Source organism: Gigantopelta aegis, chromosome 9 (genome assembly GCF_016097555.1).
Source record: "Gigantopelta aegis isolate Gae_Host chromosome 9, Gae_host_genome, whole genome shotgun sequence".
Taxonomy (NCBI): domain Eukaryota; kingdom Metazoa; phylum Mollusca; class Gastropoda; order Neomphalida; family Peltospiridae; genus Gigantopelta; species Gigantopelta aegis.
Window position 1 is genome coordinate 42,593,295 of NC_054707.1, and position 24,514 is coordinate 42,617,808.

General features: G+C 37.7%; 1 protein-coding gene across 2 annotated transcripts in view; it reads left to right on the forward strand.

Annotated features, from left to right (window-relative positions):
- Nucleotides 1-3,688: 3,688 nt before the first annotated feature.
- The window catches only part of LOC121381383 (serine/threonine-protein phosphatase 6 regulatory ankyrin repeat subunit A-like), a 37,153-nt gene continuing 16,327 nt past the window's right edge, over nucleotides 3,689-24,514 (forward strand). Inside the window, exons 1-6 of one of the 2 annotated variants that reach the window (XM_041510671.1) lie at nucleotides 3,689-3,892; nucleotides 15,094-15,146; nucleotides 16,158-16,252; nucleotides 19,176-19,262; nucleotides 21,015-21,110; nucleotides 21,699-21,797. In XM_041510671.1, coding sequence (XP_041366605.1) covers nucleotides 16,223-16,252; nucleotides 19,176-19,262; nucleotides 21,015-21,110; nucleotides 21,699-21,797 — 312 coding nt within the window. In that variant the 5' untranslated portion in view covers nucleotides 3,689-3,892; nucleotides 15,094-15,146; nucleotides 16,158-16,222. The remainder of the gene's footprint in view (nucleotides 3,893-15,093; nucleotides 15,147-16,157; nucleotides 16,253-19,175; nucleotides 19,263-21,014; nucleotides 21,111-21,698; nucleotides 21,798-24,514) is intronic. The other variant, XM_041510672.1, reaches the window with a different exon arrangement.

Sequence of the window (24,514 nt, forward strand, 5' to 3'; positions counted from 1 at the left end):
GCTGGACGACTCAACCTGTGGTGCAAGCACAAATGTTCAGTACATCAGCCTTGCAGTGAGACACATGTAGCAATGGGAAACGTTCTTGTGCACTTCCTGCAACAAGACCAGCCTCATCATGTTCTTGGTGCAAAAGTGAAAATCCCCATTATACAGAGCCATGCTGCAAGGCAAGGCACTGTACGTAACCTATGAAGAAACCTCTGCAAGATGACAGAGGATGAATTCATGCAAGTGTCAGAGCTGCAGGCCACTCAAGAAGAAACAGACATTCGTTGCTCCTGCACGTATTGCATGCAGCAAGTTAAGTCATAGTCAAAGCGAGGGCATTGCTGGCATGATACTCTGTCTTGCCTTCCAAATGGATATCCCTTGTTTTATCTACCAGAATTGTGGGAAACAGAACCGCACATGGTTTGTTACCATCATCAAACTGACAAGGTCAGTGCGAGGCAACATCTGTGTATTGCTAACTGGCCTAAATGTCACACGCAGTGATACCACGGGCCCCTTCGCCAGTCCTAGGAAGCTGGGTGCTCTGAAGCTTGTGAAACAGTGCAGCACTTACCAGGATACCTTTCCGCAATTCGATGTGTCATTGGATGTTAACTCACAGTTAATTTCACGATTAACTGGCAGCTGACTGGATGCATGAATGAGTTGTGCTATAAGCTCTTCTGCATCAAATAGAGGAGAGGAGTCGGACTCATGCACGTTCTTTGAGCCAACTACCAGGCAGCAATCTGGAAGTGTTGTCTGCAGGCTCACCCGTGGTGCTAAAACCTGTTGAGCGTGGTTGGACAGGACCTAGTAATTATGGCATACTCCCACCAGATGTATTTGCTTGCTTGCAAGTGTATGTATTCCTGCTAGCTGTCAAACTGCACGTGCCTGGCCACTGGATTAGCATACACAAGCATGTACAAGTTGCTGACCTTCAGTGACCAGACATTACAGTAATAATATTTATGAAGATTCCAACTTTAAACTTGGTAACTCGGATGATGATACAGATGAACAGTTCGATTATTGGCCTTGTTGTTATTCTGGTACAATGAAGAGTACTAGTATTATGCTAATCATCGTCATAGTATTATCCTTTTGTAACGTGCTTCCCCTCAGAATACAATTTGATAATTGTTTGACCATTTCCTGATAACAGCAATTCAAAATTCCATAGCACCAAAATTACTCCCCACCCACGCCCGCTACCGACTCCGGTCGGGCTGCTGGTCCTCCTTTGCTCCTGCCAGTGCAGGCGGTCTCCTCTCCCACCCATCCCAACCCTTTTCCTGTTCTGGAAAGAGGAGCCGGCCAAGGCCGACACCTGTGTCCATGATAGGCATGCGCTACAACGGCTTGTTTTGAATGTGCACGTACAACTATGGCCTGACCCGACCTGACCTACCACTAAGCACTGGCTATCACATCAAAATATATTTGACACACATGGACTATTCTAAACATTATTACTAGAATTTGCCGCCTTGGGTGATACCAATAACTGAAATTCCATGCCTGGGCCCATGGACTGAGTGGATTCGTGACCATGCTCTTCGGGAAAAAAATGGAAATAAAGATGGTCATCATGGCATTTTAATGTTTTATATTGAGAATTATAATATTTTTTAAAATAAAATGTCATGAAAAGGGCACTTAAAACAGGTGGCGTGGGGGACCACAGGACCACCAATGACCCTACTCCGGACCTGCCAGTTTGGGAGTGAATGTCCAGCAGTGCACAAACTGGTTTACTATGCTTTGGGCAGGACCGCAATAACTCCCTGAGACAATTTGCACGTGACACGGGTGGACGATTTGATTGATCATAATAATATTATGGCCTCTTTGTAGCCAGTCTAGACTGAATGGATGTTTAACAACGCCACAGCACAAAAATACACAATTGGGTGTCAGACAAAGGTAAGTATATTAATATGATTACCATAGACTGAATGATGCTTGTGTCAACGTCTTTAGATGTTTGCATTTACTGTTTTACCTGTGCATTTGGTGTTACAAAGGGATATGTCACCAATATGTGGATTCCTGTCGGTTAGAAATGAAAGAATACAATATAATTTTTGTCTTTTTTTTCTCTTTGAAATGCTTTTTTTTATATTGTCCATGTGTTGAAAACTATACAATTCATAACCCCAGAAATGGGTGCTTTTGAAGTCATGAAGAAATGATGTCCACTATCAAACTAAATATGCCGATTTTGTGCATTAGCAAAACCACAGAAACAGTTAATGTGTGGTAATGTTTGTTTTGTTTAATGACACAACTAGAGCATATTGATTTATTAATCGTCGGCTATTGGATCATTGGATGTCAAATATTTAGTGATCTTGATATACAGTCTAAGAAAGGAAACCTGTTACATTTTTCCATTAGCAGCAAGGGTTTTTATGTGCACCATTCCATAGGCAGGATATCACATACCACGGCCTTTGATAGACCAGTCGTGGCACACTGGTTGGAACGAGAAATAACACAATGGGCCCACCGACGGAGATCGATCCCAGAACGACCGTGCATCAAATGAGCGCTTTACCACTGGACTAAATCCCGCCGCGTCTTTTAATTCGCCACTGCTATTAAATATACATGTATACGAGTTATCACAGCTTACGAGACAAGCGTACGAGACGGGGAGGATTGCCCCCTCCCCCCCCCCCCCCCCCCCCATTCCCGTACTGGATCAAAACCTCAAATTCGGGAAAAAAATTATACAGATATTCGGGCAAAATGTGTTTTCCATATATTTTCATCATTCTACCCCTCAAAATTTGTTGTAATCCAAGTAAAAATGCGCAGCGATTCCTTTGCAACCCTATATAGCTGTTAGTAGTTGGTAGTAGAATATGAATAAATATTGTTGTGCAGATTCGGGTGGGATTGTTTTGGTGGGGTTTTTTTTTGGGGGGGGGGGTTGTAATTCGTGCAGGTTCAGGGGCCCCTCAACATAGAAATTAAATTACATGACAAATAAATAAAAAAAAGAACTAAGTTTATAATTATTACTTTTTTATATAAAGGAAGTCCTTAGTCTGGGGGGCCCTTCTGGCGAGGGGGGGGGGGGGGGGGTGGGGGGGGGGGGGGGGGGGGGGAGGGGGGGGTGGGGGGGGGGGGGGGGGGTGGGAGGGCGCTCTGGCAGAGGGCTTCGGGGCAATTGCCCCCTTATAATTCCGGCACTGCCTGTACGCCTATAACTACCCATGTGTTGCCCATTCCTTCCTCCGTCGAAAACGCCCATGAATTGTTAAACAAGTGAACTCGATTAGAGATACGATTCTTCAATACATCAAACGTCTCGTTATTAAACTAATGCGCCATCGGTAGAAATCAGTGTAATTCTTTAGTTTCACTTTGATGTTACCCCGGTACACGGCGGAAAAGATGTGCTTGTAGCACGCAAACCCGTATTGATAAACAATTGTTCCAATTCGTAATCGGGAAATAAAACTCTTATTATACGTCCATTTTGATCGACCGACACGAACTGCACGGGCGTTGATTTACGACCGGCGCCTAACGTGCGGTCACAATAACAGTGTATAAAGACATCCGATGGGATTCGATGGGTTTGTTTATTCTTGCTATGGCAATGACATTTTATAAAGGACACGGGTGCAATATATCCCTGTTGGCGTGTGTATTCGACTGCAACCAGAATTTACCGTTAACCTAGCGCCTCTGCCCGCGAGTAACTGGATATGTTGATATTAATACTAGACTACTGTGCGGCGCTTTGTACTTGTGTGGTTGTAGCTAACGTCAATAATAATATTTTTTAAAAACTTATTTAGGGTTTGGAAAATACCGGCAGTTGATATTCATATATTGGAGCAAGACATTTTTTTGGCGTGTACATAAGGGACTAATAAGTGTAAGTAATCTATGTATCGATTTATGACAATTTGTGTGCTTATTAGATAAATATTAATGAGAAAACAGATGTATGATACCATTGGTGTAGTCAGGATTTTATACGGGGTGGGGGGAGGGGTGCTTAGAGGGGGCCACCCACATTGAGAGGAGAGACTTCAAAACTATGGGTTGTGATAAAGTAGGCAGGTGAGCAGGGTTAGGAGCCGGATTTTTTCCTCCCCACCCCACATGGCCTGTATAGGGAAAGAAAGAAACAAATGATTTATTTAACGACGCACTCAACACATTTTATGTACGGTTATATGGCGTCAAACATATGATTAAGGACTACTCTTTTTGATTAGCAGCAAGGGTGTATAAAGTGACATGGGGTAAGACCTATCCCAGTGGCAAAGTGCTTGCTTGATGCACAGTCGGTTTGGGATCGATTCTCGACATTGGGCCCATTGGGCTAATTCTCACTCCAGTCAGGTCACCATGACTGGTACATCAAAGGCTGTGGTATGTATTACCCTGTCTGTGGGATGGTGCATATAAAAGAACCCTTGCTGCTAATCAAAAAGAGTAGCCCATGAAGTGGCAACAGCAGGTTTCCTCTCTCAATAGGGTGACATGCCAATATAAAAGATGATGGGTAAAAATAGGTATGATGGGTGGGGGTAGGTATTACCCCCATAGCCCCTGTTTGACGATGTCAATGTATAAGACCATCCTCATTTGCGAGGGGGACGTCTTCCATTTTAATTAAAATACTGGTAATGCAGAGTTGAAAATTAACATGAAAACCATGATCGCCAGCAGGGCCAGTTGAAGAAAAATCTTAATAGACCTTTTCAAATTCAACTAGCCCTCCAATTATGACATTAAAATTTCACTGCACAGCCAAAATCAAAACTAGAATGTTTTTTGTTTAATAATAACCATGTGTTCACCTGTATTATATAATCCGTTTGCGTCAAAAGAAAACCAATGAATTTGCATTTAACTTCATGATGAATAAAGTTAAAATTTTATAAAAACATGTTGTTAAGTTTTAAACCCATACCAACTTGAATAAAATTTTAATAAAAAAGAAGTCTAGTATAAATAAAAATGTTTCTTTACAAAGTACCATTAAATTATACATATTAAATCTCTTTTTAATACAGGGGTGAAGACAAAATGCTAGAACAGCCAAGGTATGCTGCTTGACTTGCATTGTCTTTAAAATAAAAAATATTGCAGTACAAAGAGATTAAATGTAGAACTGCGTGTGCTTTGGTAAACTAGTCTGGGAGTGGCAGTTCTCTTTATGATGCCCCTGCGCGTGCTGTAACCTCACCGTGGTGCAGGGGTGTAACATTCTCTTTGAGAATGGCCAATACAGCACAAATTGAAGTTTAGAGTAAAATTCGGTGTCCGTAAAATTCTGTGATATTTGTATTTGTATTTTTGGCACAGTTCTTTACACTGTTTTTGTTTAAACCTTGAATTTTTATATTGATGTTGATCATCACTTTATTTGCATTACCATAGTTTGACACCCAATAGCCGATGTATTTTTCGTGCTGGGGTGTCGTTAAACATTCATTCATTCATTCATTCTCTTTATGATGATGCAAGAGGAATGAAATAAATTTTGTAGTGATGCAAGAAGGAGTGGCTGTTCTCTTATAGACGAGCCACGAGATAGAGATCCATGGAATCATCCACTATTTTGCCAAATCCTCATTCAACTGCTTTGTGCAGAGATACGGCCATGGACCCAATTTTACTATATATCATATATTACAGTTTTGTCATTCAGATAACCTTGGATGTTCCATCATTTGCCTTAAAATATGTTTCAGAGAAAAAAGAGTTAACCTATGCAGTTTGATGGTCATATATAAAGAATTTTTGTTTTAATTGACATTAAACTTTTACCCCTAATAAAATGTTATTTGAGATGGTATGGGTTTAAAACTTAATAAATTAATGTTTTTATATGAATTTTATCTTTTGTAGTAACTCAAAATAAATTTTAGTCGAAACCAAAAAACATATATGTACCTCAAAAACTAAAGTACCAGCTTTGATTTGTAGCATGCAGTGTTTATATGATAATTAGAACCTTAATTTTTTTAGCTTATTTGTTCAATTTTATTTTATATATATATATATATATATATATATATATATATATATATATATATATATATATATATATATATATATATACATGTATATATATTATTATTATTATTTAAAAGTCTAACTAAATTGTTATGATGGTTGCATTTAAATCTGAAACACATCTTTAATTGTTTATAATTTTTTATAAACTTTTATAATGATACTTTACAAATTTTTAACATATTAAAAATGTTATATTATCCACAAAATAAACTGCCATCCAAGACAGTAAGAAAGTTTGTTTTGTTTAACAACATCACTAGAGCACATTGATTTATTAATCATCGGCTATTGGATGTCAAACATTTGATAATTTTAACATATAGTCTTAGAGAGGAAACCCACTACATTTTTCCATTAGTAGCAAGGAGAATTTTAATACACATTATCCCACAGATGGGCAATTGCACATACCACGGTCTTTGATATACCAGTCGTGGTGCACTGGTTGAAACGAGAAATAACTAAATGATCTCACTGACTGAGATCAATTCCAAACTGACCACATGTCAAGCGAGCGGGTTACAATTGGGCTATGTTTTGCCCCTTCTAGGATAGTAGTTAACTTCAGGTCAAACAGGATCCTAGATATCACCTTTCAAAATAGCTTTTGTATATGACGTTTTATTCATTAATAATCATATGGGCTATTGAATTTAAAAAAAAAAAAAAATTAGATTAATTTTTTCTTGATAATAGATTTCAAAGCCATGTAATTTCAATCTATAATAATGTTTTTGTTTTGTTTTAAATTTAAAATTCAGATTTAAAGTTTCAAAAAGAACACATTTGTTGATTATACTTCATGTTGAGGTATAGATATATACTCTGTCAAAAAAGAAATGCATAAGTGATAGGAAAAGAAGAAAAGTGTTTGATTTTACAAAATATCGTTTTTTTGTACAATGTTGCTGAATGACCATGTTTGTTAATGTTCCTGGAATGGGACAGCATGCCCAAATGCACCCTAAAACAAATTTAATGCACATTGTGGCATGTTGTGCAACAATTGCAGGAAATCGGTGTGAAATGGTCAGATTTTGGCGAATGCACGTGAAACTCGGGGGAAAAGATTGGGGTAGTAATGGGTATTTAAAGCTGCAATGCTCGTAATGATGCCTCATTTCCATTTCAACGTAGACAAGTTACAAGATGCCAAGACTAAGCCTGCTGAATTGAAACATTGCAACAGGCCGCCTCCAGTTAGGTGAATCGCAGTCAGCAGTCGCACCACCACATGAACGTCCACCAGAGCACCATTTCCCATCTCTGGGACAGGTACCAGCAGTTTCAATCAGCTGAAGACCGGCCCAGAAGTGGAAGACCTCGCATAACAACTGCAGCACAAGATCGCTACATCCGGGTTCTGCACTGCTTGATGCATACCTGGTTTGAGAAGGGTGTCTGCACAAACCATTCGCAACCAACTTCGAGAAGCTAGTTTACGGGCTAGGAGACTGTATATTGGCCAGTCCTGCGACGTCAACATCGACATTTATGTGTTCACTGGTGCACGAATGTACAGGGGTGGAACTTGGGGAACTGGTGGTGAGTATGGTTCAGCGACAGTCACGTTTCCTTCTACAGCGATGTGATGGATGACAGCGTGTTTACAGACGCCGCAATGAACGTTTTGCCAACAACTGCATCGCCCAAGTTGACAGATTCGGTGGAGGGAGTGTCTTGATATGGGGAGCCATCTTATACACCGGCAGAAGTGAACTTGTTTTCGTACAAGGCAACCTGACAGCTGTACCCTACGGGGATGAAATTCTTCACCATCACATGCTTCCCATTTTGGATCGACAGAGAGAATTCTTTCAGCAGGACAATGCCAAGCCGCATACGGCACATGTAACAATGGATTTCCAACAGAATGAGAACATTAAAGTGCTGCCATGGCCATCAGGATTGCCAGATCTCAACCCCATTGAACATCTATGGGACGAATTGGACAGACGTGTAGGCCAGCATGACCCGGAGCCTCGGACACTTCCGCAACTGTCACACATGCACTGCAGGAAGAATGGGCTAGGATTCCACGTGCCCGGATTCAGAGACTCATTCAGTCTATGCCAAGTGATTGCTGCTGCTGGTGGCCACACAAGGTACTGATTTCAGCAACCTCATGCGACACTGTTTGGTTATGAAAATGCATCCACTGCCGTCAGTCCATAGCAAGAAGATTGTCACATACTCATGTCAGATTTTACTGTGATACGATCATAAATAACGAAATTATGCCACTTTGTATTAAAGAGATAATTCCATGAATATTTTGCGTTTCTTTTTTGACAGAGTATATTTAAAAATGCACTTGTACTGTCTCAGAAATTATCTCTAAATCATTACATCACAGAACAGGGTTTGTAACCAGACCACAGCAGTAATAATATGGTATGCCTGTTGGTTACTAAAACATTCTCCTTAAAACGGGAGAATGATGTACTTTAGTGGTAGAACACTTCAGTTCTGTAGTCCTGTGCCTCCTCTCATTTGAGGATGAAAATATAAAAAAGAAAAAACATTGTCCTGCTCTATAAATAAAAGTAAAATCCAGATATTGTTTCTTTTAGTCCCTGCATTTTGTTGAAAGTGCAATGAGTTATAAGATTTATTCCCATCTATGGAACCGTAGACTGATTCCTGTTCCAACAGAGCTGGTTATACTGGGATAATTGGTGTAAGACATGTAACCAGTGTCCCACATATGGTAGGTGTTGAAAAAAGTCAGCAACTAGGAGATGGGTGGACAATGATTAATTTGCCTTTCAACTCGGGGGCTGTATAATCTTTAAAGTTGCTAGGAGAAGTACACCATGCACCCACTGCTTCTGTTTCCTGATCCGTACCTGGTATCTGTTAATCAAGGAAAGGAAAGGAAATGTTTTATTTAACAACACACTCAACACATTTTATTTACGGTTATATGGCGTCAGACATATGGTTAAGGACCACACATATATAGACTCCAAACCCTGAGTGAGTACTCCGCAAGGCTCAATGGGTAGGTGTAAACCACTTGCACTGACCAGTGATCCATAATTGGTTCAACAAAGGCCATGGTTTGTGATATCCTGCTTGGGGGAAGCGCAAATAAAAGATCCCTTGCTGCTAATCGGAAAGAGTAGCTCATGTAGTGGCGACAGTGGGTTTCCTCTCAAAATCTGTGTGGTCCTTAACCATAATGTCTGATGCCATATAACCGTAAATAAAATGTGTTGAGTGCGTTGTTAAATAAAACATTTCTTTCTTTCTTTCTTTCTTTGTTCCAGCCAGTGCACCATGACTGGTATATCAACGGTCATGGTACATTTATGTGCTATCCATCTCTGTGGGGTGGTGTACATAAAAGATCCCTTGCAACTAATGGAAATATGTTGTGGGTTTCCTCTCTAAGACTACACATCAAAATTATTAAATGTTTGACATCCAATAGCCAATGATGTATAAATCACTGTGCTCTGGTGGTGTTGTTAAATAAAACAAAATTTTAACTTTCATTATTGCTGTATGTTAGCCATTGTACAAATAATGTGCTGGGGTGTTAAACGTTCCTTTTCGTGTTAGTTAAGAACACACTGTGTAATGGCCCAGTCAGTTTGGTGGTGGCTAACACTTGTTTTGAAAATCAACCCTCAAGTACGCTTGACACACTTAATGTGTTTCTAATGGCCTCTTGGCTCTGTGTGAAGGACCTGCAAACAAAACCACATTACTGCAGTAGCTTTTTATTTACAAGCCAATGTTTTTAATACTGATATCAACAGCACACAGCTTTACTAGTGGAGAAGAAGCTATAGTGAAACTTTTACAAGTGGCCACCCTTTATTATGCAGGAGATTGTCTCACTAAATCTCTACAACTCATGTAATATTGTAGCATTCATCAATAGTAAGAAGCCACCATTTCAGTAATTGAAATAAGCTGAATTTTTCACTAGTCCACCGGATAAATACATCTAGAAATCTACTGGTCCGACAATATTTTTATTTGTCCAAATAAATAGTTTGTTTTATTGAAGTACAAGGACAATATTTTTCATTCTCCTCTTAATAACCACCAAAGTACATTTTGTTTGTCCGAGCAGATTTTTATTTGTCAGGACAAACAGACTTGTGCTGCCTTTATTAGAAAAAAGAAGTTTGTTTTGTTTAACAACACCACTAGAGCACATTGATTTATTGATCATCGGCTAGTGGATGTCAAACAGTTGGTAATTTTGACATATAGTCTTAGAGAGGAAACCTGCTATATAATTTCCATTAGTAGCAAGGGATCTTTTATATGCACCATCCCACATGCAGTATAGCACAAACCTCAACCTTTAATATACCAGTCGTGGTGTACTGGCTGGAACGAGAAATAGCCCAGTGGGCCCACTGATATGGATCGATCCCAAACTGACCATGCATCAAGCGAGGGCTTCCCCCGTGAGCTACATCCTGCTCTTTCCCTTATTATGCAGTTGTTTGTGTTAGGAGATCATCTAACTAAATTCCTTCAAATCATGTAATTTTGTAACATTCACCTATAGTAAGAAGTTTCCTGAATTTATGAACACCTTTCTGTTGTCCCAAATTATCTACCACTGTATAATGTGTAACTGTAGTATAACCATCCTCTGTCTTGAGAGGTGATCTTACTATTTACCCAAATTGAATATTGTACAATATGGACCTGCAGTTAGCAATCTACTGTCTTAAGAAGCTACATTACTAAATACAAAATTCACCTGCAGTTAGCAATCCCCTGTCTTAAAAAGCTACATTACTAAATACAACATTCACCTGCAGTTAACAACCCCATGTCTTAAGAAGTCACATTACTAAATACAAAACTGACCTGCAGTTAACAACCCCCTGTATCAAGAAGTCACATTACTATATACAAAATTCACCCACAGTTAACAACCCCCTGTATCAAGAAGTCACATTACTATATACAAAATTTACCTGCAGTTAACAACCCCCTGTATCAAGAAGTCAAATTACTATATACAAAATTCACCTGCAGTTAACAACCCCCTGTATCAAGAAGTCACATTACTATATACAAAATTCACCTGCAGTTAACAACCCCCTGTATCAAGAAGTCACATTACTATATACAAAATTCACCCACAGTTAACAACCCCCTGTATCAAGAAGTCACATTACTATATACAAAATTCACCTGCAGTTAACAACCCCTGTATCAAGAAGTCAAATTACTATATACAAAATTCACCTGCAGTTCACAACCCCCTGTATCAAGAAGTCAAATTACTATATACAAAATTCACCTGCAGTTAACAACCCCTGTATCAAGAAGTCAAATTACTATATACAAAATTCACCTGCAGTTCACAACCCCCTGTATCAAGAAGTCGCATTACTATATACAAAATTCACCTGCAGTTAACAACCTCCTGTATCAAGAAGTCACATTACTATATACAAAATTCACCTGCAGTTAACAACCCCCTGTATCAAGAAGTCACATTACTATATACAAAATTCACCTATATACAAAATTCACCTGCAGTTAACAACCCCTGTATCAAGAAGTCACATTACTATATACAAAATTCACCTGCAGTTAACAACCCCTGTATCAAGAAGTCACATTACTATATACAAATTCACCTGCACTTAACAACCCCTGTATCAAGAAGTCACATTACTATATACAAAATTCACTTGTGGTTTATAATTCCATATCTTAAAAAGACCCATTACAATGTACTAAATCCACCTGCAGTTAACAACCCCCTGTCTTAAGAAACCACATATTCTTTCAAAGTCTCCAATGTAAGTTTCTCTGTACTCTTGTATATAATTTAAATTATGAAGTTCCTATAAATAATTATTTACTTGAATTTGAATATGAATTTTTATTTTTGAGGAGTTAGAGTGAAACACTGTTCCTCTTACCAATATTTGGACAAACACACTTCCTCTCTATAACACTGATTATTTAGAGAAAAGCGTTTTTCTCTTTTTCAGAATTTTTAGGAATGTGATTTTTAATTTCCTCTTTTCTAGGGTTTTTTGAAAAACTAAAGTCTATACCAAAAAAAAAATTTCCTCTATAATTAGTATGTATACTGTCCTGTCTGTTCGAAAGTTTACTGGTTTTTAAATTTTTAACATTATTAATTATTATATATATTTATTTATTAAAAGCTGGATGCAGCCCACTGGTAAAGCGCTTGCTTGATGTGCAGTCGTTCTGGGATCAATCCCCATCTGTTAGCTCATTGGGTTATTTCTCGCTCCAACCAGTGTGCCACAACTTGTATATTTAAGACTGTGGTGTGTGCTATCCTGTCTATGGGATGGTGCATATAAAAAATCCCTCGCTACTAATGGAAAAATATAGCGGGTTTCCTTTCTTAGACTATATGTCAAAATTGCCGAATGTTTCACATCCAATAGCTGATGATTAATAATCAATGTGCTCTAGTGGTGTCATTAAACAAAACAAACATTTCAACCAAATGTTGAAATAACCATATGTTAAACCAGGTCAAGTCAGAGTGTTTAATGTGCACATTCAGAGCAAGCTGTTGTAGCACATGCCTGTTCTGGGCACGGATGCCGGCCTTGGCTGACTCCTAAGTCAAGGAGAGGGAAAGGGTGGGTTGGGATGGAGGGGGGACCGCTTGCACTGGCAGGAGCAAGGGAGCACCAGCAGTCCGACCGGGGCCAGTAACAGGCGGAGGTTGGTATGGTGCTATGGAATTTGGAATGTTCCATAGGATTAAGCCAAAGAGAAAAGGTGCGCAGTTTTCTGAAGGAAATTAGGCGCAATTTTGTACATTCAGCCAAAATGTAAAAAGGGGAGCTACGTATAGTTTTGGTAGATTAGTGCACTAAGAGTAGCTCATTATGTGGACCTAGTTGGTGTTGACATTTCTCCCTAGGTTGCCCATAGGGGCCCTTAAAAGGGCCTGATCTGTTCAGATGATGTTAAACCCCAAACAGCCATATTTAGTATAAACTATTCTGAGGTGTCATTAACGAATTAATCTTTTCCTCTCTATACAAATTCTTACATTAATACTTGTCAGTTACTTCACGGAACTAAACGCTTATTTAATTCCAAACACTCCTATCTTTACCTGCCTGAATTATCAACATGGAATATCTATTACCGATATATGAATTGTGAAGCCAGTGCTATATGCCGAGATTTGTAAGGAAGCTTTGTGTTGTGTTGATAAATAATAATGGACAGTAGGTGAACTGGATCAGTTTCCTGTAGCAGGTTGATCCTTTTAAATAGGCAGCTGACATGCAGTGCTTTGACTTCTTGACAACACTATTATGCGGGAGCTGTAGGACAAATTGTTAGGTGGTATTGAAGGTAGCACAGATCGATAATATCTTTATTTTTTTTTCAATAATCAGTTTGGTTAAGGGCTAGTCCAGAATTCAGATAGGTGGAGGGATGAAGGATGATAATTTGTTGAAGAGAAAGAGGTAGAAAGTGCCCTGTTTATTCATATTTTTGTATGGATTGTGTCTGTGATGGAATTCTTTCAATGCTGTTATATTCATTGTTGGTTTTAGGTGGTAGGCCTGTGTGCTGGGAATACACAGCAGGAAGTGGGTCTAGACTGTGGAGAGGGACGTTTTTAGGGGACGATGAGTCAGGCTCACTTGGGAAATATATATATTGTTTTAAATTGTTTTAAGCAGGGAGTAGGTTTCGACCCCTGAAACCCTTCCCCTGCACAACTACCTGTGTGGGTATTAAAAAAATGAATTCAACTTTGCCCACTCATGTATTGTTGGAATCTCCCTAATTTGTGTGTGTATATAAATTGCTGTATTATGAGCCGTTACCGACCTCAGTGGTATATAGTAGTTAAGCCATTGGACAAGCAAGTTGTAACACCTCATTGGTAAGGCCACTATACACCGACTTCTCTCTCGCTAGCCATTAAGCCAGACACTTCTGATAGCTAAAGTGTGTGCCCAACACAGTGTGCGTAGCTTTAATTGGATATAAGTATGAAAATAAGTATAAATGTAATGAATGAGCTGTGTTTTTGTTTGAATGTTTTCACTGATCAATATCTGTGCATGTGTGACATGGATATTAAAAAATCTGTTCTATAATATTATATCAAAATACAGATTCCATGTTTTTTTGGTCAAAGTATTTGAAGTATCATGTTCTAATATGCAGTTACTGTTTCTGTAATGGAGACTGTATAAGGAGATGTAGATTCATGAAAAATAATTCACGAGCCCCATAGGGGCAAGTTAATTATTTTTTATGAATCTACACTTCCGAGTGCATTCTCCAACTTAATCCATTATTCATTAAAACAAATTACGTGATTGCTAAATTAACTTCTATTTTATCTTTTTTAATGAAAATATTGGTTAAAATGGCAAAGAATATTTACAAAACTAATAACTCCAAAACTATAGGATCCTTTCGAACCTAACCTGAACGATTCGGTCAGGCAATCCCCAGCAGTGGATTTGGCTGGTATCAAGTGTGTTGCACATGCTAAACGTGTAATCTCTAATTTCCAATTTTGTTTCCGACAATCTTCACTGTGTTCGGTCAGAATACATTACTATCACTAGTATCAGGTTTATGAGGCTTAATTTAGATATTTATTTGATGATGCATTTGTTTGGCCTTCCCATTGGGCTGTTTCTCGTCCCAGCCAGTGCACCACGACTGGTATACGAAAGGCTGTGGTATGTGCTATCATGTCTATTGGATGGTGCATATAAAAGATCCCTTGCTGCTAATCAAAAAAGAGTAGCCCATGAAGTGGCGACAGTGGGTTTCTTTTCTCAATAACTGTGTGGTCCTTAACCATATGTCAGATGCCATATAACCATAAATAATATGTGTTGAGTGTGTCGTTGAATACATTTTTCCTTTTTCCCCCTTTTTTTCTCATCCCCCCCCCCCCTCTTGTTTGGCCTTGTGGGATAAAGCGTTGTACTTGTTTACAATGAATACGTTCTGACAGTAGTGGGTTCTAACCCCTGACCTGAATTCATAAAAAGTTCAGATTGCATTGTTTTGCAGGTGTTGATTCTTGAAAACTAATCTACACCAAGAACAATAGTGTGACGTCACAGGTATGGATTAACACATGGATAATTCATTTCCATATGGTTTGATTCTGGTGTTTTTCTGACTCAAGATAATAACGTGATACATGTAATAAAAGACTTGTAGATGGGATACTTTAACTGGGGAGGATTAATGTTTAATACAATAATGATGATTAGCTTGAAGCTAGCTGTACCTTGGGAAACTTTGTTATCAAATGTGGTTACAGCTCCGGTCCCACTGTCAAGGATTGTCTGGCTGGATCCACAACTGATGAAAACCTCACAGATGACCCTGGATAGTGGTCTATCTGCGGTCCACTACGGATGCACCACGGTTTAACTACGGTTTTCGACGGATAAACCAAGGATTATTAAGGATAAGGGTTCGTTGACAATGTGGAGTGCTATGGGTCACTACAGATTGCTAAGGATAGGTACAGTTTAGTATGGACCACAACGGATTGTTATGAATGATGCCGGATTGTATTCGTGGATAATCCGGCGTCCTGATCCTTGACATTGTGACCAGAGCTTACCATATTTAAAAGACAAAACAGTGATGGTCTTTCACTATTTATAAAGATGAAAGTTCCTCTAAACATTAAATTTGATTTAATACCAGCATGTGTGAAACAATGAGTGGGATTTAGCTGGGTTGTAGGATCAAACCTCTGTGGACCCATTAATTGATCAATGTCCTCTAGTGATATCATGAAAAAAAGCCTTCATCTTCTTGCATGGAACACAAAATACAGTTGTCAATAAGGCTTTTGTTTTAAAGATGTGGCTATATATGGGACATGCTAACTGGAAAGTACTACATATGAGTGAGAGACAAGTACTGATAATAGTGTGCTTTTGGTAATGATGCTTTTTAGCTTTATGGAAGGTTATTTAAAATTAGAAAAAAACTGTGAGCAGGCTGACTCACCCAACATACTACATATACCACGCTACTATCTTATTATATTACATTTGATGATTAGAAAAAGATTTATGCAGTATTCTTCAGCTGTTTTCTTTCTTTGTTTTCAGTTAATGATGTAAACACATAACGTGATAAATTCTGGAGTTTTGGAGGAAAACAAATCTATGACAAGATGACTGATGAACTTCAATTAACATCTGAGGTAAACAAGATTACTGTATTTCTTCTATACTTATGGAAAGAAATAAGGGAACACATCAAATTGTAGACCAAATTTAATTCACTACTAGTGTAGTAATTCTGTATTTCATACCAGGTTGTAATGTGGGATTGAATGTCTGTAGTGTTGAATGTGCTGCCTATATGTTCCCAGTCAACGTCTGATAATATGAATTGATTTTTGATGCAGTCATTATTTCTTGTTGCTATCTGTGTGATCTTTTATTTCTTTCCATCAGTATATATAATGATGATGATGACTCTAAAATTTCAACCATGAATTTCTGTAGTTTGAGATGCACCTAACTTTTGAAGTCCAGCTACTGGTAATAAATATTGCTATTGCTGCGGTGTTCATTTAAAAAAAAATTGTTTTATTCGGGCAATAAATTTATGTCGTTTTATTGCATCAAATTATACCACTGGGTCAAGTAGCCTTGTGCTTGAAACTTGTACCTGTGAAATTATACACTACAATTGTGTGTCAAACTAGGGGTGTTGTAGAAACACTGTTGAAAATAAGTCTTGAAATAGAGGATAATAAACAAGTTACCAGTTATTATCAAATTTATGTCTCTAGTGAAATAATTTTCACTTGTCATGAGCTTTAGCTTTAGTTTGTGACAAGTAAAAATTATTTCACGAGGGACATAAATTTGATAATAACTGGTATTTATTACCCCAGCTATTTTTTTTTTTTTTTTTTAAACCATTATTTTCGATATAGCCTACATTGGCTACAGGTCCATGTATATTAGAAATTATGTAAACTACTTTACTGTTCTGGGTATTGCTTTAACTCTGTATTTTATTCACAGTTCATCGATAATTTTCAAAACAAAGTGCTATATATTCTGTAAAAAAAAATCTATAATGAATTGCATTAAACTACCATTTTATTACAAGTTATAACACTGAAACCAGAAAGACGTAAATGCAAATGCTTTGAAATATGTGATGTCATTGTGTGTGCTTTGCCAAATTGTGTTGGCGTCATATTTAGTGCCGACAAGGTGATTGGTTTGTTGGCGTCAAATCATCCAATAGTAATGTATGTTAAACCAATGCATAATAATTTCTCAGTGAGAAATTATGATTTTTATTTTCCCCGTTATGAGTGCCTGCTGGGGGTATTAAAGGTTCTTCTTAGGGGGATTTGTTGTAGTATTCATATTTATGGGTCAAAGTTTTGTTGATATATCACACACATATATTATTTTTAGGTACATTCATTAACATTGTCGCGTGTGGGATTCTATTTGGTATAGCCCAGCCTGTAGATCATAATATTTAACATATGGAACCTAGGCAAAATTACACAAAATGAGAGGCCTTGTGGAGGCAATTTATTTACATTCTTATCATATTTATTACATGTGAGGATTATTGATCGTATTGTACAGGTGGTAAAGTAATCAATACAGAGGTGTTTTGTGTGTCACAAAAAAACCAGATTGTTTTTTGTTTAATGACACCACTAGAGCACATTGATTTATTTATCATCGGCTATTGGATGTCAAACCTTTTTTTTTTCTCCTCTTTTTTCCCTTTTTTTTTTGCCATTCAGAACTTTATTACCCCAGATCACTGGCAATGTCAAGATTGGGGTGCCTTGAGTGGATGTCAAACATTTGGTATTTTCGACATATTGTCTTACAGAGAAAACCCGCCACATTTTTTCATTAGTAGCAAAGGATCTTTTATCTTTTATATGCACTATCCCACAGACAGGATAGCACACACCACAACATCTGATATACACAAAATAAGCAATGTGACTGTAAACACAAACAACTCTGCACATGAATACACAGGCTAATAAAATCATTTTTTAAATGCTGTTTTTGTTTTGGACCACACACCACCAGCCTCGGTGGTGTTGTGATTAAGCCATCAGACATAACGCTGGTAGGTACAGGGTTCGCAGCCCGGTACCGGCTCATTTGGTAGGTGTAAGGCCACTACTCCCTCTTCTCTCTCACTAACAACTAACACCTAACCCACTGTCATGGACAGACATCCCAGATAGCCGAGGTGTGTGCCCAGGACAGCATGCTTGAACCTTAATTGAATATAAGCACAAAAATAAGTTGAAATGAATTAACTGACCATTAAATTGGTTTATGAAATGTTCAGAAGTACACTGAAGAGCCTCGGATCACAGGTATCAACTTCCTTTTGCCCAAAATCCAATGATGTCGTTATTGCTTTTTCATTTATATTTAGGCAAAACATTATGATGTAGTTTCATTAAATGATAGCATGTTGGCATTTACCAACCTAACATCCAATGATGGCCGACTGTTCTTGTGTACCATGTACCACATCCAACATGGTGCCACTGGCATAGCCAATATTTTATATTGGGGATGGGGTAGGGGCAACCCATGTTGGGGTGGGGAGCCACACTATGTATGTATGATTTTGTAAAATTTAATACATTTTTTTTTTTTTGAATGTTTGATTGGGGTGCAGGGGCAGCAACATTCTCATGGTTTTCCATTAGAGTGGCAAATACAGCAGATATTTTCACAAATTTTAAAGTTCTGCATATATAAGAATCTGCGATAATCTTTTTCTACACACTCTTGACATCTGTTTAAACTGGGTATTGTCAATCATTTTGGAAATTCTGTGTATATATTTTTGTGTGTGCTGAGATATTGTCAAACATTCCTTCCTTCCTTCCTTCCTTCCTTCCTTCCTTCCTTCCTTCCTTCCCTCCCTCCCTCCGTCCGTCCGTCCGTCCGTCTGTCTATCCTTCCTTCCTTCTCCTTCCATCTTCCTCATTAATTAATTAATTAATTAATTCATTCATTCATTCATTCATTCATTCATTCATTGAAGATGGATTTTTTCTTTCTAGATACACAAAGATAATAATCTAGGGCATGTTCTTCTTTCAGACTTCCCCACCAAATGTAAGGGAGACAAGCCCAGCGGATGCTGCGCGTGAGATCCTCACTAAATATGGTCCTAAGTTTTCTATGAAGGTGAGTTACTCTGCAGAATGAAAGTTTGTTTGTTTTGTTTAACAACACCAATGGAGCACATTGATTTATTAATCATCGACTATTGGATGTCAAACATTTGGTAATTTTGACGTATAGTCTTAGTGAGGAAACAAGCTACATTTTTCCATTAGTAGCAAGAGATCTTTTATATGCACCATCCCACAGATAGGACAGCACATACCATGGCCTTTGATATACCAAACTGACTGTACATCAAGCGAGTGCTTTACCACTGGGCTATGTCCCGCCATCTTCAGAATAAATGCTGCACTCTACCATGTTGGAAGAGTGGGATCCTTGCACAGGTGATAGAGGACTCAGCTGAGGTATTTGTCTCATAGGATCACATCACCTCAATGGACCCATTCTCTGACTGTTTTTTGTCTTGCACTTACAAAGTAAAAAAGGCAAGACATAGGTATTACTATTCCCACAGTGGCAGCGATGGTATCAACTTTTGCATGGATACGTTGCGAACACTACTTCAAGGGTAAGGAGAAAGTATCCTTCCAGAATAATGTCAATCCACAATTTGGTCTAATTGTGACCCACCTTACCTTTTGAGGCATTCTTAATAAAAATAAAACACTTGATGCAAAACACTTTGTCTACAATCTATCAATCACAATTTACCCAAAAACTGGAAGAGTCAAAGCATGTAAGATTTAACATGTACCGGTATATGGTTTTAGGTTTGCAAATTGAAAACCTCTTCACACATTCACACACACACACACACACACACACACACACACACACACACACACACACACACACACACACTCACACTCTCACACACAAACATGCTCACGTATGTTTAGTCCATGATTGTATGTGCTTCGATTATGATTTGGATATATGGAGTTACTCTGGTTAATATATACAAGAAGCATTATGTGCATAATTCCCTTCCCCCTATTTCGCTCTTTTGTTTCCATCTTATATTTTTTCAGTTATTTAGTTTCATTTCAAATCCAACCTTCTGTTTTTTAACTCAAGTTTTCTTATTAACAGCATATTTTTCACTATTAAGAGTCATTTATGATCACTGAAATTAAACATTACTTACATTTTATTGTTTAGATTATCCATTTCCGTACAACCGAAGTGTTTCTGGTCATCCTGGTGTTTCTAATAACACAAAATGCATTTTTCATATTTTAAAAAAAGCACACGCACCTGAGAAGTAACCATTATGGAGTCATGTTTTAGTCTGTTTTTAAGGGTATTTCAATATCACATACTCTTGTTTCATTCTGTTGTATCCAGATTTGTTACAGGTTTGTAAATTAACCAAACTTAGTGTCCATATTTACGGGTTGAAACTAGAGTCTAGGTGAAATTTTTGCCTTAGTGTTTAAAAACTAAGGTCTGTCCCTTTAATATTGGTGGCCATTTTGGATATGAATTGTCATAGGTAAGGGGTATGGCAGAATTTTTGCTGCTGATAAAAAGTATTGCTATCTGTTAAAGGAATTAAAAAAAATTAAATTAAATTTGGTGTTTATTTATTGCAAGACTTAATGGTTTAAAGTTGCTATATTAAAAAAAAAAGTTAAAAAAAGTTGCTATAGGTGGGCTCAAAATTGCTGTAGGTGAACCTATGGGAAAAGCATTTCCAAGTTTCCATAGGTAACAAATTGTTAATTTTGAGCCCTGTGTGTGAGAACGATGTCCAAAAGGATAATACATGATCATGATGTGTAGTACATTCAATGTATTGTTTTGCAGAATGGAAACACGTTGCTTCATATCTGTGCTGACAAATCTCCAACATTTATCTATGTGCTAGCCAGTGGTGGGGTTCCAGTCAACATACAGAACAATGTAAGGCTTGATGTGATTGCATGGTTTACAAATCTACCAAAATTGTAAGACATTTGTGTGATGTGATGTACCAGAAATCATAGAAAAATGTGGTGCATCCTGTCTTGAGTACCGGTATATTTCAATATATGTAAGAATTTAGGAACAAATTATGAATTTTTCCCCCACCTTAATATTAATATATCTGTAATCTGCAATGTAGGTCACATATAAATGCAGCTTTAGTAAAATTGACAATTTGTATATTGTGAGTTGTAATTTTGTTTATAGTGAAAACACACATATTTATTTAAAATTTAATTAGTATCAAATTCGGGTTGTTATCCTGAGCTCCTGGTCTTGTTGATCACCTGCCCCCTGTTTTCACCCTGGACAGGGGTTAGGCCTTGTAACAGGGAATGGTGAGTAAAAAAAGAAAACAAAAGATTATTATGATGGAAGGACATAATGCAGATTTAACATTGCACGTTTCTTTTATTTCATCTTATATTTGAGATTTTACCCCGTCAGCATATCAAAGGTTGACAGCCATAGTTCTAGTTGGCAGACCTCAGTATTTTCTCTTACATTACCATTAATCTGTTCCAGGAAGGAAATACTCCTCTTCATCTTGCAATCCAGAAAGATAGCTATGAAGTTGTGCAGGCTTTATTACAGTGTGGTGCTGATCTGTCTCTCAGAAACAAGGTGAGCTCTTAGACAATTAGAGAGTGAGTGATTGAGTGATTGAGTGATTGAGTGAGTGAGTGAGTGAGTGAGTGAGTGAGTGAGTGCGTGCGATAGTTTACATGATCCATTTTTGATTCACACATTAAATTTATGTTGTAACTGGATATTCAGAACGAAATGTTGTTTTCTTTTTTTTTGCATAACCAATAAATAATTTATGCAACCTTTTTGATTACATGTATCTGAGGCCTGTTTGGAATGAGAAAATAAGTTATTTAACTGACTCAGTGAATGTACAAATGGGAGTGAGCAAGTTAATGAAAGCAAATGAGTTAGAAAGCATAATAAGTGAGCAAATAAATAAATTATTCAATACTTTTGGAGCATTTTGTAGCAATATTTATTCATTTCCATTTGTTAAAATTCCATTGTACTATTTCTCATTCCAGCCAGTGCACAATGACTGGTATATCAATGGCTGTGGTATATTGTTAAAATTCCATTGTACTATTTCTCATTCCGGCCAGTGCACAATGACTGGTATATCAATGGCTGTGGTATATTGTTAAAATTCCATTGTACTATTTCTCATTCCAGCCAGTGCACAGCGACTGGTATATCAATAGCTGTGGTATATTGTTAAAATTCCATTGTACTATTTCTCATTCCAGCCAGTGCACAGCGACTGGTATATCAATGGCTGTGGTATATTGTTAAAATTCCATTGTACTATTTCTCATTCCAACCAGTACACAACGACTGGTATATCAATAGCTGTGGTATATTGTTAAAATTCCATTGGACTTTTCTCATTCCAGCCAGTGCACAGCGACTGGTATATCAATAGCTGTGGTATATTGTTAAAATTCCATTGTACTATTTCTCATTCCAGCCAGTGCACAGCGACTGGTATATCAATGGCTGTGGTATATTGTTAAAATTCCATTGTACTATTTCTCATTCCAGCCAGTGCACAGCGACTGGTATATCAATGGCTGTGGTATATTGTTAAAATTCCATTGTACTATTTCTCATTCCAGCCAGTGCACAGCGACTGGTATATCAATGGCTGTGGTATATTGTTAAAATTCCATTGTACTATTTCTCATTCCAGCCAGTGCACAATGACTGGTATATCAATGGCTGTGGTATATTGTTAAAATTCCATTGTACTATTTCTCATTCCAGCCAGTGCACAGCGACTGGTATATCAATGGCTGTGGTATATTGTTAAAATTCCATTGTACTATTTCTCATTCCAGCCAGTGCACAGCGACTGGTATATCAATGGCTGTGGTATATTGTTAAAATTCCATTGTACTATTTCTCATTCCAGCCAGTGCACAGCGACTGGTATATCAATGGCTGTGGTATATTGTTAAAATTCCATTGTACTATTTCTCATTCCAACCAGTGCACAACGACTGGTATATCAATAGCTGTGGTATATTGTTAAAATTCCATTGGACTTTTCTCATTCCAGCCAGTGCACAGCGACTGGTATATCAATAGCTGTGGTATATTGTTAAAATTCCATTGTACTATTTCTCATTCCAGCCAGTGCACAGCGACTGGTATATCAATGGCTGTGGTATATTGTTAAAATTCCATTGTACTATTTCTCATTCCAGCCAGTGCACAGCGACTGGTATATCAATGGCTGTGGTATATTGTTAAAATTCCATTGTACTATTTCTCATTCCAGCCAGTGCACAGCGACTGGTATATCAATGGCTGTGGTATATTGTTAAAATTCCATTGTACTATTTCTCATTCCAGCCAGTGCACAGCGACTGGTATATCAATGGCTGTGGTATATTGTTAAAATTCCATTGTACTATTTCTCATTCCAGCCAGTGCACAATGACTGGTATATCAATGGCTGTGGTATATTGTTAAAATTCCATTGTACTATTTCTCATTCCAGCCAGTGCACAACGACTGGTATATCAATGGCTGTGGTATATTGTTAAAATTCCATTGTACTATTTCTCATTCCAGCCAGTGCACAACGACTGGTATATCAATGGCTGTGGTATATTGTTAAAATTCCATTGTACTATTTCTCATTCCAACCAGTGCACAATGACTGGTATATCAATGGCTGTGGTATATTGTTAAAATTCCATTGTACTATTTCTCATTCCAGCCAGTGCACAACGACTGGTATATCAATGGCTGTGGTATATTGTTAAAATTCCATTGTACTATTTCTCATTCCAGCCAGTGCACAACGACTGGTATATCAATGGCTGTGGTATATTGTTAAAATTCCATTGTACTATTTCTCATTCCAGCCAGTGCACAACGACTGGTATATCAATGGCTGTGGTATATTGTTAAAATTCCATTGTACTATTTCTCATTCCAGCCAGTGCACAACGACTGGTATATCAATGGCTGTGGTATATTGTTAAAATTCCATTGTACTATTTCTCATTCCAGCCAGTGCACAGCGACTGGTATATCAATGGCTGTGGTATATTGTTAAAATTCCATTGTACTATTTCTCATTCCAGCCAGTGCACAATGACTGGTATATCAATGGCTGTGGTATATTGTTAAAATTCCATTGTACTATTTCTCATTCCAGCCAGTGCACAATGACTGGTATATCAATGGCTGTGGTATATTGTTAAAATTCCATTGTACTATTTCTCATTCCAGCCAGTGCACAACGACTGGTATATCAATGGCTGTGGTATATTGTTAAAATTCCATTGTACTATTTCTCA